Raw genomic sequence first — 15,244 nt, 5'->3', positions numbered from 1 at the left:
TGTGTATGTATATTATTAATATTTGATTGATTATGCACGGTCGGTCGTCCGTAACGAATGAAAAAGTAAATCATTACAATTAATTAAATGAGAATATATATATATATATATATATATATATCATAGCAGCATCATCCGTCACGTGACGCTCGTCTCCTTCTGTATGTACGAAATGGACTGATCACTACTACGACTACGACTACGACGACGACAACGGCGGCGAGTACGATGTGCACATGATTATATATTGAATATATTATTATTTTGTTTGGTATTAAAGTTAAAATCTTGATAGAGGGAAGAAAAGTAAACATTAAGAATTATATATATCTTAATAATATATATATATATATATATGCACACACACACAAACACACACACTCACCCCTGTAAACACTCCGCGTACTCGACAACGGCGGCCGCGGTGGACCGTCGCTCAGCGAGGGCATCGGGTGTTTTACGATGCTCCACTTGGAGGTCCTCGAGGGGGTCGACGGACCGTCGCACGGCGATCTTTCGATATCTCCGGGCGGGCGGGTATTCTTCGCTTTCGATCTGTCGAAACGGAAAATCGTTTCAATAAATTTTTATAGAGAAAAATAACTTTTAAACACGACCGGAGGTACGCACGTAGCACTTCGACGTATTCGACAGCTCGTAATTCCGTCAAATCAACGCGTGTCGTGGCGCTCGGCCCGCGAGCCGGTCGACGGGTTCACGGACGAGGCCCTCACGGGTGGCGGGTCCCTCTCAACATCTGAAATAATGTAAAAATTATAATTTTCTAGACGCCTGTTAGTGAAAAGTTTCGAGCGTTCGTACGAGAAAATGTCCAGCGACACCGCGGCTCTCCTCACGGTATCGCTACCGCTCTTACTGCCACTAGCGACCTCTGCCACGCCAGTACAACGTACAACGTATATATCAATATAAACTATACTTTCCGCGTTCATAACAATTTATTGCTCTTTGTGAGTGATCGTGTGCGTGCGTGTGCGTGTAATAAATAATAATAATAATAATAATAATGGCCGACGCAGCAGTAGCATCAGAAGCTCCCGCACCCGCCACCCCGGCGAAGAAGCCCAAGTCAGCGGTCGGCGCCGCCGCCGCTGCCGCCGCCGCCAAGAAGCCAAAAGCGAAACCGACCCACCCCAAAACCTCCGAGATGGTCAACAGCGCCATCAAGGAGCTCAAGGAGCGCAGCGGTTCGTCTCTGCAGGCTATCAAGAAGTACATAGCGGCCCAGTACAAAGTGGACGCCGAGAAATTGGCCCCGTTCATCAGAAAATATCTAAAGAGCGCCGTCGAGTCCGGTGCCCTGATACAGACCAAGGGCAAGGGCGCTTCTGGCAGTTTCAAGCTCGAGTCCAAGTCGTCCGCTTCGAAGAGCAAGCAGTCTGCGGCCGGCGGCGCCGGCAAGGGATCCTCCGCCGCAGCTTCCGGCGCATCGTCGTCGTCGGCCTCCGCCTCGTCTAGGTCGAAGAAGAAGAAGGCGTCCGGAGCTCCCGCCGCGGCGTCCGCAGGCGGCAGGGCCGGCAAGAAGGGGGCCGCAGCAGCAGCAGCAGCAGCGGCAGCAGCCGCCGCCGCCGCCGCCGCCGCAGCGTCCTCGCCGTCCAAGTCCAAATCGAAGACGACAGTGAAGGACAAAAAGGCGGCCGCCGCGAAGAAGAAGCCCGCCGCCACGGCAGCCAAGAAAGCCGCCGCCGCCGCATCCTCCGCTTCGAAGGCGAAGGGCGGAGCCGCCGCCGCCACCGCCGCCGCTTCTAAGGCGAAGAAGACCGCCAAGCCGCCGACGAAGAAGCCCAAAGCGCCCAAACCAAAGAAGGCAGCCACGCCCAGAGCCAAGCCGGCGGCTAAGAAGGCCGCGTCCGCCACGCCGAAAAAGTGAATAAATAAAATAGACATATATCTATCTATATACAATTGCTAAACGGACGTTAAATAACGCGCACTACACGAGAATAACTCGTGGCGAGTGTTGTGTGTGTGTGTGTTGTGTGTATGTGTGACGACGATAGGTAGGTGTATATACGTATATATATGTATATATACATGTGCAACGGTAGCACGACAAAAAGCCCTTCTCAGGGCTAACAAAACTTTCCAAATACGCCATACATACATATGTTGTATCAATGAACGGTGGTACAGTTTCTTCTACGACGAACGTCTCGTGTGCTACGAAAATTTATATTATGTAATATAATCAATTAAATCAATCAATATATTCACAGTATCATGAGTGATTGGTAAGTCGGTGAATCCACTATTAGATTACTCAATTCTCAATATTCATTCAAAATTAGTGTCACAAATAATAAACTCCTACTTCATTAACAATATAATTTTGTGACCAATTGTTGTATGGTCTTAAAAAAAAAAAAAAAAAAAAAAGAAAAAAGTATATATATATTAAGTGTATATATTGTTATCTGTATTATATATATTTACTATAGTATATTTTTATTATCCGTTTCTAGGCTGAACAGCTAGCTAGCTTTCTGTTTACTTCGGCGATTGTCGTGCATCGTCGTGCGTCGTCGTACACCGTCGCGCATCGTCGTTGTACACCGTCGTGCATCGTCGTGCATCGTCGTGAGCAATCGTCTACGAGAACGCTCGCTCGTGTCCCCGCTCAACGTGCGCGCGATACACGAGTACTTATTTCAAAAAACGGGCTTTTTTTTAAATATTGTCTTTCAAATTCATCTAACTATCGTTCAACATGTCGGGTCGCGGCAAAGGTGGCAAAGTGAAGGGAAAGGCAAAGTCTCGTTCCAACCGTGCCGGACTTCAGTTTCCAGTGGGACGTATACACAGGCTTTTGAGAAAAGGCAACTACGCCGAACGCGTGGGAGCCGGTGCACCGGTCTACCTGGCCGCCGTGATGGAGTATCTGGCCGCCGAAGTGCTCGAGTTGGCCGGAAACGCCGCTAGGGACAACAAGAAGACCAGAATCATCCCGAGGCATCTCCAATTGGCGATCCGTAACGACGAGGAGCTGAACAAGTTGCTCTCGGGAGTTACGATCGCTCAGGGCGGTGTACTGCCCAACATCCAGGCAGTCCTCTTACCCAAAAAGACTGAGAAGAAAGCCTAATCCTGACACCCCTAGTGCGTGTGTGCGTGTGTGGGTGTGGATTTGGTTTTCTGAAATTTTTGGGTTTTTTTTTTTTTTGTGAAAAGGCCCTTTTAAGGGCCACAAAATATTTCCGTGAACGCTTCGAAATTGCATAAATTGTTTCATTAAGCGAGACGTCTTCTAAAACAAACAAAATATATAAAGCATGACACTACATAGTGTGGACGGTCATGAATAAGTATATATATATATATATATAACAATTTTAGGCACACATCAATTTCGATATTATAAAAAATTGTCTAACAGACCACCCACACACACACACACACACACACACACACACACACACACACACACACACACACACACACACACACACACACACACACACACACACACACATAATATACAGGTGGAAGAGGCAGCGCTTCTTTTACTGAAACTGCATATAACATAACATATCACATAACTTCAGGGTAAGTTATTTTTCTTTATAGGGCTTTTATAGAGTAGTTGAAACTGTGGTTTCATTTAAAGTGGTGCTGACAATTCCATCCTGTATACGTAATGTAAACAAATTTTTAATTTCCTACATGTATCTTATAAATTTCAAATTTAAAAGTATACGAATGATAATATGTTCGGGGGGGGGGGGGGGGGGGGAGGTGGTTTGGATGATTGTGACGTGTGTACACGTACTTGGTCAATTTCGTCTCTTAAAGGCTGGCGCGCGTCGTAAGCGCTTGTGCGTCCACAGAACGGAATGACTACCGACCCGGATCCGACGAAATTTTTTAACCGACACCGTCGTGCACGCAGAGAGTGTGTACCTTTCTCATCGATAGTACTAATTACAAACCTTTCTTATCATGCCGCCCAAGACTAGCGGAAAGGCCGCCAAGAAATCCGGCAAGGCCCAAAAGAACATCTCCAAGTCGGACAAGAAAAAGAAGAAGCACAAGAGGAAGGAGAGCTACGCCATCTACATCTACAAAGTGCTCAAACAAGTCCACCCGGACACCGGAATCTCCAGCAAGGCGATGTCCATCATGAACTCGTTCGTGAACGACATTTTCGAGCGTATCGCCGCCGAGGCGTCGCGACTCGCCCACTACAACAAGAGGTCCACGATCACGTCCAGGGAGGTGCAGACCTCCGTGAGGCTCCTGTTGCCCGGCGAGTTGGCCAAGCACGCCGTCAGCGAAGGCACCAAGGCCGTCACCAAGTACACGAGCTCCAAGTGAAGTGGTCCGTCGAAGAGACGACAGTTAAAAATCGAATGCGCTCGCGAACGTGCCGTGTGACGATGTGTGTGTGTGCGCGCGTGTATCCGTCCGTGTTCTCGTGCTAAAGTGTGTGTGTCTGCACTGGTGCTGTTACACTACGCATCGACTACATCATCATCGTCATCATCGGTCGTCGCGCGCATTCTCAAAAGGCCCTTTTAAGGGCCACTATATGAGTCGTGTTTAAAAATAAAACAAAAACAGTTTCTCGCAAAACGTCTCCCTACCTACACCTAGTTCTAAGTGTAAATATTATTGTGTGTGAGCGTGATAAATTCAATAAATAAATAAATAAATAAATAAATAAATAGTGTTGCTACTCTCAGATGAAAATAATAATACATTAATAGACGCACGCACACGAATGACAATTAACTAATGACATAATATTAATTAAGAAAGAATAATACAATAATTATTATCATCACCACATAACGATAATTAATCCTAATAATAATTATTATTATTATTATTTTTATGTACCCCCGTTAGAAACGCACGTAGCCTATTAATAATATTATTATAATGTCGTATTCATGTAATAGAACCTCCTAGCCAGCCAGCCAGCCAGCCAGCCAGCCAGCCAGCCAGCCAGCCAGCCAGCCAGCCAGCCAGCCAGCCAGCCAGCTAGCTAGCTAGCTATCTATCTAACTAACACACGAGTGTGTTAGTTAGATAGATAGATAGATAGATAGATAGATAGATAGATAGATAGCACTGACCGACGCCCGATGATGCCGGGCCCGGCCGACGCGCCAACTACTACTGATGACTGATCTGATCTCTACTCTTCTCTTCTCTTCTCTTCTTCATTTCATTATTATTTCACTGCGACCGACGCATAGTCACAGAAGACGTACACAGCACGGCATCGACGAGGCACTCTCACCGCCCGACGCCCGACTCGCCACCGCACCGCGTGCGAAAGGGACGGCACGTGCCCCGCCCCTCCCCCCCTGACGTTTTATAAGGCGCCGCCGCGCCCCACTTTTTTGAACACTTCCAATATTACTTTGGACGAAGCGAGACGTGCCCGCGCGTAACAGTTCACTTCAGTTCAGTACCGCGTTCAGTTCAGTAGTAGTGCAAGATGGCTCGTACCAAGCAAACCGCCCGCAAGTCCACCGGTGGTAAGGCGCCGCGCAAACAGCTCGCCACGAAGGCGGCTCGCAAGAGCGCACCTGCCACCGGCGGCGTGAAGAAGCCGCACAGGTACAGGCCCGGCACCGTCGCCCTCCGCGAGATTCGTCGCTACCAGAAGAGCACGGAGCTTCTGATCCGCAAGCTGCCCTTCCAGCGTTTGGTGCGCGAGATAGCGCAGGACTTCAAGACGGACCTGCGGTTCCAGAGCTCCGCCGTTATGGCCCTCCAGGAGGCGAGCGAGGCGTATCTGGTGAGCCTCTTCGAGGACACCAACCTTTGCGCGATCCACGCGAAACGCGTCACCATTATGCCGAAGGACATCCAGCTCGCCCGCAGGATCAGAGGCGAACGTGCGTAATTGCCAGCTAGCTTGCTTGCTTGCAATACAAACGAACAAACAAACAATATACACGATTGTGTATATTGTGTGTGTTGTGAAACCAAAAGGCCCTTCTCAGGGCCACAAATTATTCTGATATTTATATACGTTGTCGTTTCACACGTGTACAAAGAACCGTCTGGGCTGGCTGTCCGTCCGTCCTCGTGTCGTACTGTGTCGCACTGTTCATCTGTACGGGGCAATATTCAATGCAAACAAACATACATACTAATAATAATAATAATAATACTTAATTTAAAAAATAATAATAATAATAAATACAACATACTTGCACTTGCAACGTAGAGAGATAGAGAGATATTATATTATATATTACACTATCTATCCATGCACGATAATCATTTATATATATATATATATATATATATATATATATATATATATATATAAATAATTATGATAATAATAATTGCGTGCACTATACTATACTATGTACTATAACTTTTATTTTAATTATTATTGTTATCATCAGCATAATCCCCCCCCCCCCCCCCCCTCTCCCCTACTCCACATACGCATGACCAACGAGTGGAGCCGAACACAGCCGAACGTAGAGGGGGGGGTATATATTTAGAGAGGGTCAAAAAATATGCGACATAAGTTTCTACCGTACGTTCGCAGTTGAACGTCTCCCCGTCACTCGCGAGGAGCGGAGCGTTAGAAGTAATACCAGAAGTGTGCATACCGCCGTCACATAGTCAACATGACCGGTCGCGGTAAGGGTGGAAAGGGTCTGGGAAAAGGCGGAGCGAAGCGTCACAGGAAAGTGCTGCGCGATAACATCCAGGGCATCACGAAGCCGGCCATCCGTCGTCTCGCCCGCAGGGGCGGCGTCAAACGTATATCCGGCCTGATATACGAGGAGACTCGCGGAGTGCTGAAGGTGTTCCTCGAGAATGTGATCCGCGACGCCGTCACGTACACGGAGCACGCCAAGAGGAAGACCGTCACCGCCATGGACGTCGTGTACGCCCTGAAGCGGCAGGGGCGCACTCTGTACGGCTTCGGCGGTTAATATTTTAACCGCCAACCGCCGAACCGAAGTGAAACCGACGAGAGTGTGAGAATTTAGTGTGTGTGTTTGCGTTCGGGCGCGCGAGCGCGGTGGTCAGTCGGTGTAATCGCGTCGTTTACATCTCGATTGTGTGTGTGATCCAGCTCGAACCAGACCGCATAATCTCTCTCTCTCTCTCCGTCGGTTTCACATAAACAAAAGGCCCTTCTCAGGGCCGCACAAATTTCAGAATTAAATAAAATTTATGTTTCTTAACCACACGGACGTCCCGGACGTTGACTTTATTAAAAGTTCAGCGCTCCGAGTGTGCACTACTAGTTACTCACTTACTATATTTGGTGGATATGGACTGGACCGAACCGAACAATATGTATTTAGTATGAATAACATCCAAGTAGCTCTAACTCATAACTGTGGTAGGTAGGTAGGTAATGTAAGTATTGAAAATGTGTATGTGTGTGACATGTTGATATATTTTGCTACACACTGCACACTCACTGTACTACTACTACTACTACTACTACTACATACATATTCATGTTGTAACCAAAGCGCACAGTTTATACTTAAGAGATGTAGCGAGCGAGCAAGTAGGCAGGTAAGTAAGTTATAAAGTTATATCCATCCGTATTATGATTGTGTAGGGAGGGTATTGCACAAGTATTAATATTATTTATAAATATCAATTGTTAGTTAAAACGCTACGCTATAATATCAGCGCGCCCTGAATTTATTCGCTACAAATGCAATTGTGAAATTATGTTCCACCAACGTAGCGTAGCGGAAATATATAATAAAGGAGTTCAATTCATTAAATCTCGTATCATTAGCATATCACCCTGTGATGCTATAGCCCACAAGTGTGATGTATGTATCTATTATATATGATACATTGTGTATGTATATTATTAATATTTGATTGATTATGCACGGTCGGTCGTCCGTAACGAATGAAAAAGTAAATCATTACAATTAATTAAATGAGAATATATATATATATATATATATATATATCATAGCAGCATCATCCGTCACGTGACGCTCGTCTCCTTCTGTATGTACGAAATGGACTGATCACTACTACGACTACGACTACGACGACGACAACGGCGGCGAGTACGATGTGCACATGATTATATATTGAATATATTATTATTTTGTTTGGTATTAAAGTTAAAATCTTGATAGAGGGAAGAAAAGTAAACATTAAGAATTATATATATCTTAATAATATATATATATATATATATGCACACACACACAAACACACACACTCACCCCTGTAAACACTCCGCGTACTCGACAACGGCGGCCGCGGTGGACCGTCGCTCAGCGAGGGCATCGGGTGTTTTACGATGCTCCACTTGGAGGTCCTCGAGGGGGTCGACGGACCGTCGCACGGCGATCTTTCGATATCTCCGGGCGGGCGGGTATTCTTCGCTTTCGATCTGTCGAAACGGAAAATCGTTTCAATAAATTTTTATAGAGAAAAATAACTTTTAAACACGACCGGAGGTACGCACGTAGCACTTCGACGTATTCGACAGCTCGTAATTCCGTCAAATCAACGCGTGTCGTGGCGCTCGGCCCGCGAGCCGGTCGACGGGTTCACGGACGAGGCCCTCACGGGTGGCGGGTCCCTCTCAACATCTGAAATAATGTAAAAATTATAATTTTCTAGACGCCTGTTAGTGAAAAGTTTCGAGCGTTCGTACGAGAAAATGTCCAGCGACACCGCGGCTCTCCTCACGGTATCGCTACCGCTCTTACTGCCACTAGCGACCTCTGCCACGCCAGTACAACGTACAACGTATATATCAATATAAACTATACTTTCCGCGTTCATAACAATTTATTGCTCTTTGTGAGTGATCGTGTGCGTGCGTGTGCGTGTAATAAATAATAATAATAATAATAATAATGGCCGACGCAGCAGTAGCATCAGAAGCTCCCGCACCCGCCACCCCGGCGAAGAAGCCCAAGTCAGCGGTCGGCGCCGCCGCCGCTGCCGCCGCCGCCAAGAAGCCAAAAGCGAAACCGACCCACCCCAAAACCTCCGAGATGGTCAACAGCGCCATCAAGGAGCTCAAGGAGCGCAGCGGTTCGTCTCTGCAGGCTATCAAGAAGTACATAGCGGCCCAGTACAAAGTGGACGCCGAGAAATTGGCCCCGTTCATCAGAAAATATCTAAAGAGCGCCGTCGAGTCCGGTGCCCTGATACAGACCAAGGGCAAGGGCGCTTCTGGCAGTTTCAAGCTCGAGTCCAAGTCGTCCGCTTCGAAGAGCAAGCAGTCTGCGGCCGGCGGCGCCGGCAAGGGATCCTCCGCCGCAGCTTCCGGCGCATCGTCGTCGTCGGCCTCCGCCTCGTCTAGGTCGAAGAAGAAGAAGGCGTCCGGAGCTCCCGCCGCGGCGTCCGCAGGCGGCAGGGCCGGCAAGAAGGGGGCCGCAGCAGCAGCAGCAGCAGCGGCAGCAGCCGCCGCCGCCGCCGCCGCCGCAGCGTCCTCGCCGTCCAAGTCCAAATCGAAGACGACAGTGAAGGACAAAAAGGCGGCCGCCGCGAAGAAGAAGCCCGCCGCCACGGCAGCCAAGAAAGCCGCCGCCGCCGCATCCTCCGCTTCGAAGGCGAAGGGCGGAGCCGCCGCCGCCACCGCCGCCGCTTCTAAGGCGAAGAAGACCGCCAAGCCGCCGACGAAGAAGCCCAAAGCGCCCAAACCAAAGAAGGCAGCCACGCCCAGAGCCAAGCCGGCGGCTAAGAAGGCCGCGTCCGCCACGCCGAAAAAGTGAATAAATAAAATAGACATATATCTATCTATATACAATTGCTAAACGGACGTTAAATAACGCGCACTACACGAGAATAACTCGTGGCGAGTGTTGTGTGTGTGTGTGTTGTGTGTATGTGTGACGACGATAGGTAGGTGTATATACGTATATATATGTATATATACATGTGCAACGGTAGCACGACAAAAAGCCCTTCTCAGGGCTAACAAAACTTTCCAAATACGCCATACATACATATGTTGTATCAATGAACGGTGGTACAGTTTCTTCTACGACGAACGTCTCGTGTGCTACGAAAATTTATATTATGTAATATAATCAATTAAATCAATCAATATATTCACAGTATCATGAGTGATTGGTAAGTCGGTGAATCCACTATTAGATTACTCAATTCTCAATATTCATTCAAAATTAGTGTCACAAATAATAAACTCCTACTTCATTAACAATATAATTTTGTGACCAATTGTTGTATGGTCTTAAAAAAAAAAAAAAAAAAAAAAGAAAAAAGTATATATATATTAAGTGTATATATTGTTATCTGTATTATATATATTTACTATAGTATATTTTTATTATCCGTTTCTAGGCTGAACAGCTAGCTAGCTTTCTGTTTACTTCGGCGATTGTCGTGCATCGTCGTGCGTCGTCGTACACCGTCGCGCATCGTCGTTGTACACCGTCGTGCATCGTCGTGCATCGTCGTGAGCAATCGTCTACGAGAACGCTCGCTCGTGTCCCCGCTCAACGTGCGCGCGATACACGAGTACTTATTTCAAAAAACGGGCTTTTTTTTAAATATTGTCTTTCAAATTCATCTAACTATCGTTCAACATGTCGGGTCGCGGCAAAGGTGGCAAAGTGAAGGGAAAGGCAAAGTCTCGTTCCAACCGTGCCGGACTTCAGTTTCCAGTGGGACGTATACACAGGCTTTTGAGAAAAGGCAACTACGCCGAACGCGTGGGAGCCGGTGCACCGGTCTACCTGGCCGCCGTGATGGAGTATCTGGCCGCCGAAGTGCTCGAGTTGGCCGGAAACGCCGCTAGGGACAACAAGAAGACCAGAATCATCCCGAGGCATCTCCAATTGGCGATCCGTAACGACGAGGAGCTGAACAAGTTGCTCTCGGGAGTTACGATCGCTCAGGGCGGTGTACTGCCCAACATCCAGGCAGTCCTCTTACCCAAAAAGACTGAGAAGAAAGCCTAATCCTGACACCCCTAGTGCGTGTGTGCGTGTGTGGGTGTGGATTTGGTTTTCTGAAATTTTTGGGTTTTTTTTTTTTTTGTGAAAAGGCCCTTTTAAGGGCCACAAAATATTTCCGTGAACGCTTCGAAATTGCATAAATTGTTTCATTAAGCGAGACGTCTTCTAAAACAAACAAAATATATAAAGCATGACACTACATAGTGTGGACGGTCATGAATAAGTATATATATATATATATATAACAATTTTAGGCACACATCAATTTCGATATTATAAAAAATTGTCTAACAGACCACCCACACACACACACACACACACACACACACACACACACACACACACACACACACACACACACACACACACACACACACACACACACACACATAATATACAGGTGGAAGAGGCAGCGCTTCTTTTACTGAAACTGCATATAACATAACATATCACATAACTTCAGGGTAAGTTATTTTTCTTTATAGGGCTTTTATAGAGTAGTTGAAACTGTGGTTTCATTTAAAGTGGTGCTGACAATTCCATCCTGTATACGTAATGTAAACAAATTTTTAATTTCCTACATGTATCTTATAAATTTCAAATTTAAAAGTATACGAATGATAATATGTTCGGGGGGGGGGGGGGGGGGGGAGGTGGTTTGGATGATTGTGACGTGTGTACACGTACTTGGTCAATTTCGTCTCTTAAAGGCTGGCGCGCGTCGTAAGCGCTTGTGCGTCCACAGAACGGAATGACTACCGACCCGGATCCGACGAAATTTTTTAACCGACACCGTCGTGCACGCAGAGAGTGTGTACCTTTCTCATCGATAGTACTAATTACAAACCTTTCTTATCATGCCGCCCAAGACTAGCGGAAAGGCCGCCAAGAAATCCGGCAAGGCCCAAAAGAACATCTCCAAGTCGGACAAGAAAAAGAAGAAGCACAAGAGGAAGGAGAGCTACGCCATCTACATCTACAAAGTGCTCAAACAAGTCCACCCGGACACCGGAATCTCCAGCAAGGCGATGTCCATCATGAACTCGTTCGTGAACGACATTTTCGAGCGTATCGCCGCCGAGGCGTCGCGACTCGCCCACTACAACAAGAGGTCCACGATCACGTCCAGGGAGGTGCAGACCTCCGTGAGGCTCCTGTTGCCCGGCGAGTTGGCCAAGCACGCCGTCAGCGAAGGCACCAAGGCCGTCACCAAGTACACGAGCTCCAAGTGAAGTGGTCCGTCGAAGAGACGACAGTTAAAAATCGAATGCGCTCGCGAACGTGCCGTGTGACGATGTGTGTGTGTGCGCGCGTGTATCCGTCCGTGTTCTCGTGCTAAAGTGTGTGTGTCTGCACTGGTGCTGTTACACTACGCATCGACTACATCATCATCGTCATCATCGGTCGTCGCGCGCATTCTCAAAAGGCCCTTTTAAGGGCCACTATATGAGTCGTGTTTAAAAATAAAACAAAAACAGTTTCTCGCAAAACGTCTCCCTACCTACACCTAGTTCTAAGTGTAAATATTATTGTGTGTGAGCGTGATAAATTCAATAAATAAATAAATAAATAAATAAATAAATAGTGTTGCTACTCTCAGATGAAAATAATAATACATTAATAGACGCACGCACACGAATGACAATTAACTAATGACATAATATTAATTAAGAAAGAATAATACAATAATTATTATCATCACCACATAACGATAATTAATCCTAATAATAATTATTATTATTATTATTTTTATGTACCCCCGTTAGAAACGCACGTAGCCTATTAATAATATTATTATAATGTCGTATTCATGTAATAGAACCTCCTAGCCAGCCAGCCAGCCAGCCAGCCAGCCAGCCAGCCAGCCAGCCAGCCAGCCAGCCAGCCAGCCAGCCAGCCAGCTAGCTAGCTAGCTATCTATCTAACTAACACACGAGTGTGTTAGTTAGATAGATAGATAGATAGATAGATAGATAGATAGATAGATAGCACTGACCGACGCCCGATGATGCCGGGCCCGGCCGACGCGCCAACTACTACTGATGACTGATCTGATCTCTACTCTTCTCTTCTCTTCTCTTCTTCATTTCATTATTATTTCACTGCGACCGACGCATAGTCACAGAAGACGTACACAGCACGGCATCGACGAGGCACTCTCACCGCCCGACGCCCGACTCCCGACTCCGACTCCGACGTTTATCTAAATAAAGGGATTTTTACCACAATTATATTTATATAATTCTGATTACGCGCAATGCGCATGGTGTTTGATCAGAATTCATCGGATCAACCAATCAAATCCCTCCATTATCACGTCATACTTAAAAACATGTACGTTATTGGTTAGTTAAAACGTATTTCTGATTGGTTTATATTTTTAATTTATTCTCCTATTTTATTTAAATTATAAAATATTGTAATTTTTTATTATTAATCTAATTATGAACGAATTATTGTTGTTTAATATGTGGGCTACAGTACTATGGCGATGTTGATAAGACGAGATAAGATAAGATAAGATAAAAAGTCTTTATTGCACATTTACAAGAATTACAAGTACAATTTTGGGACATAAAATGCACAAAGGCGGCCTTATCACTAAAAGTGATCTCTTCCAGGCAACCAATCCAAGGATAGGACATCTAAGAGAGAGGGCAAAATGTGGTGCAAACCTTAAGTAAACTTAATAAATATATAACCTGTACATACAATACATAATACATATTGATACATACATATAGATATACATATATATACAATACACATACATAAATATATAGATAATATACATACACATATACATTAAATATATATATAATTGGGAAAGAGAAAATAAGATAACATAAATGATAAAGATACAAATAGGTATACATATACTACATCCGAAGATAATGATTCTTAACTTTACGCTTGAAGATATTTATAGACGTAGACCGTCTCACGTCGCGTGGTAACGCATTCCATAATTTCACTGCTTCTACAGTAAAAGATTTACTGTAGCAGTGAGTGCGGCACTGCGGGAACTCGAGCACGTTATCACGTTTCGAGCGGAGACTGGAAGGAATACAGGAGTTAGAGCCAAGGAAGGAAAAGCGTTCCTTAAGGTAGGAAGGAGTATTGGGATGAAAAAGGATGGAATAGAGGAGCGTGACAGTGTGGAGGTTCCGACGGTTTTCTACAGAAAGCCACCGCAGCCTAACACGATACTGACTGGCTGATGTGATCAAATTTCCTCAGTCCGAAGATGAATCTAATAACCAGGTTTTGTAGGCGTTCAAGTGTATTGAGCAATTGTTGCGAAATGTCCAGATAACAGGTGTCAGCATAGTCTAATATAGGCAGCAAGAGTGAGTGCGCCAGGGAGATCTTGGTTTGTATGGGCAAGAGATTTTTCCATCTCTTTAGCCTACCAATAGTGTAGTACATCTTACGACTCAGCTCAGAGATGTGAGGAGCCCAGGAGAGAGTGCTGTCCACCTTGATACCCAGATTTTTAACAGTGTTACTGTATTCCAGCTTACAATTGTCAAGGGTAATATGAGGATAGGAAGGGAAATTTAATTTAGCTATTTGTTGGCGACTGCCTAGGAAACACACCTGTGACTTTTTGGGATTTATTGCCAAACCAAATGACTTGCTCCAGGTACTGATTGTATGCAGGTTGGAATTTACTAGATCAATAGCTTTCGCAATGTCATTCACGTCCGCGGTCAAATAAATTTGCAGGTCATCGGCGTATAAATGGAAGGAAAGGGATAGGAGCTTGGTAACGGAGTTAATGAAAATGGAAAAAAGGAGAGGAAAAAGGACGCCACCCTGCGGAACCCCAGCACTAAGACGACATACGGATGATCGTTGATCGTTAATACGAACAGTTTGCTCTCGTTCATGTAGATAGGAGTAAAACCATTCAATAGCATCAGAGGATACATTAATGGACTTAAGAATTGCTAAGAGGATATCAAAATCAACAGTGTTAAAAGCATTCGAAAAGTCCAGCAGTACAAGAATAGTAATTTGTTGATTATCGATACCCAACCTAATGTCGTCATTTACTTTATTTAATGCCGTAACCGTGCTGTGCCCAGGGCGAAATCCAGACTGGAAGGGGGATAGGATTTTATTTAAAGCTAAGAAGGATGAAAGTTGATGATGAACTATACGCTCTAACACCTTTGACAAAAATGGGAGAACGGAGATAGGGCGATAGTCAGAAAAAGATAAAGGATTAGGTACCTTAGGAATAGGAGTTACTATAGCTTGGCGCCAGGTATTGGGAAAAGAGTTTGAGGAAAGGGAATGATTAAAGATGTGGC

General features: G+C 45.5%; 8 protein-coding genes and 1 long non-coding RNA gene across 9 annotated transcripts in view; 8 read left to right on the top strand and 1 right to left on the bottom strand.

The window, feature by feature from the left end:
- Positions 1–8,583, bottom strand: part of LOC146536501 (uncharacterized) — a 34,292-nt gene extending 25,709 nt beyond the window's left edge. The window contains exons 1-4 of the long non-coding RNA XR_014878248.1: positions 8,456–8,583; positions 8,211–8,380; positions 631–757; positions 386–555 (exon numbers count right to left, since the gene is read on the bottom strand). This is a non-coding gene — a long non-coding RNA (uncharacterized LOC146536501). The remainder of the gene's footprint in view (positions 1–385; positions 556–630; positions 758–8,210; positions 8,381–8,455) is intronic.
- Positions 900–2,102, top strand: LOC146536506 (uncharacterized). Its single transcript, XM_085190106.1, has one exon. It carries the CDS (start codon positions 1,028–1,030, stop codon positions 1,889–1,891), a length of 864 nt encoding a protein of 287 aa, XP_085046232.1. The 5' UTR covers positions 900–1,027; the 3' UTR covers positions 1,892–2,102.
- On the top strand, positions 2,700–3,210 carry LOC146536505 (histone H2A). The gene has a single exon (XM_085190116.1). The coding sequence runs from the start codon at positions 2,729–2,731 to the stop codon at positions 3,101–3,103; it is 375 nt and encodes a 124-aa protein (XP_085046242.1). The 5' UTR covers positions 2,700–2,728; the 3' UTR covers positions 3,104–3,210.
- On the top strand, positions 3,862–4,545 carry LOC146536504 (histone H2B). The gene has a single exon (XM_085190111.1). It carries the CDS (start codon positions 3,958–3,960, stop codon positions 4,330–4,332), a length of 375 nt encoding a protein of 124 aa, XP_085046237.1. The 5' UTR covers positions 3,862–3,957; the 3' UTR covers positions 4,333–4,545.
- On the top strand, positions 5,121–6,123 carry LOC146536503 (histone H3-like). The gene has a single exon (XM_085190176.1). The coding sequence runs from the start codon at positions 5,465–5,467 to the stop codon at positions 5,873–5,875; it is 411 nt and encodes a 136-aa protein (XP_085046302.1). The 5' UTR covers positions 5,121–5,464; the 3' UTR covers positions 5,876–6,123.
- LOC146536502 (histone H4) lies at positions 6,524–7,748 on the top strand. Its single transcript, XM_085190427.1, has one exon. The coding sequence runs from the start codon at positions 6,621–6,623 to the stop codon at positions 6,930–6,932; it is 312 nt and encodes a 103-aa protein (XP_085046553.1). The 5' UTR covers positions 6,524–6,620; the 3' UTR covers positions 6,933–7,748.
- A 141-nt stretch (positions 8,584–8,724) lies between the features above and the next one.
- LOC146536500 (uncharacterized) lies at positions 8,725–9,927 on the top strand. The gene has a single exon (XM_085190110.1). The coding sequence runs from the start codon at positions 8,853–8,855 to the stop codon at positions 9,714–9,716; it is 864 nt and encodes a 287-aa protein (XP_085046236.1). The 5' UTR covers positions 8,725–8,852; the 3' UTR covers positions 9,717–9,927.
- A 599-nt stretch (positions 9,928–10,526) lies between these two features.
- Positions 10,527–11,035, top strand: LOC146536499 (histone H2A). The gene has a single exon (XM_085190119.1). The coding sequence runs from the start codon at positions 10,554–10,556 to the stop codon at positions 10,926–10,928; it is 375 nt and encodes a 124-aa protein (XP_085046245.1). The 5' UTR covers positions 10,527–10,553; the 3' UTR covers positions 10,929–11,035.
- A 651-nt stretch (positions 11,036–11,686) lies between these two features.
- On the top strand, positions 11,687–12,370 carry LOC146536498 (histone H2B). Its single transcript, XM_085190113.1, has one exon. It carries the CDS (start codon positions 11,783–11,785, stop codon positions 12,155–12,157), a length of 375 nt encoding a protein of 124 aa, XP_085046239.1. The 5' UTR covers positions 11,687–11,782; the 3' UTR covers positions 12,158–12,370.
- The last annotated feature ends 2,874 nt before the right edge of the window (positions 12,371–15,244 follow it).

This window comes from Heliconius melpomene, chromosome 9, assembly GCF_056956725.1.
Source record: "Heliconius melpomene rosina isolate 202511_hmr_F chromosome 9, ASM5695672v1, whole genome shotgun sequence".
Classification (NCBI taxonomy): Eukaryota; Metazoa; Arthropoda; class Insecta; order Lepidoptera; family Nymphalidae; genus Heliconius; species Heliconius melpomene.
The sequence above is the reverse complement of the archived record's forward strand: the minus strand, read 5'-3'. Positions and strand labels throughout refer to the sequence as shown.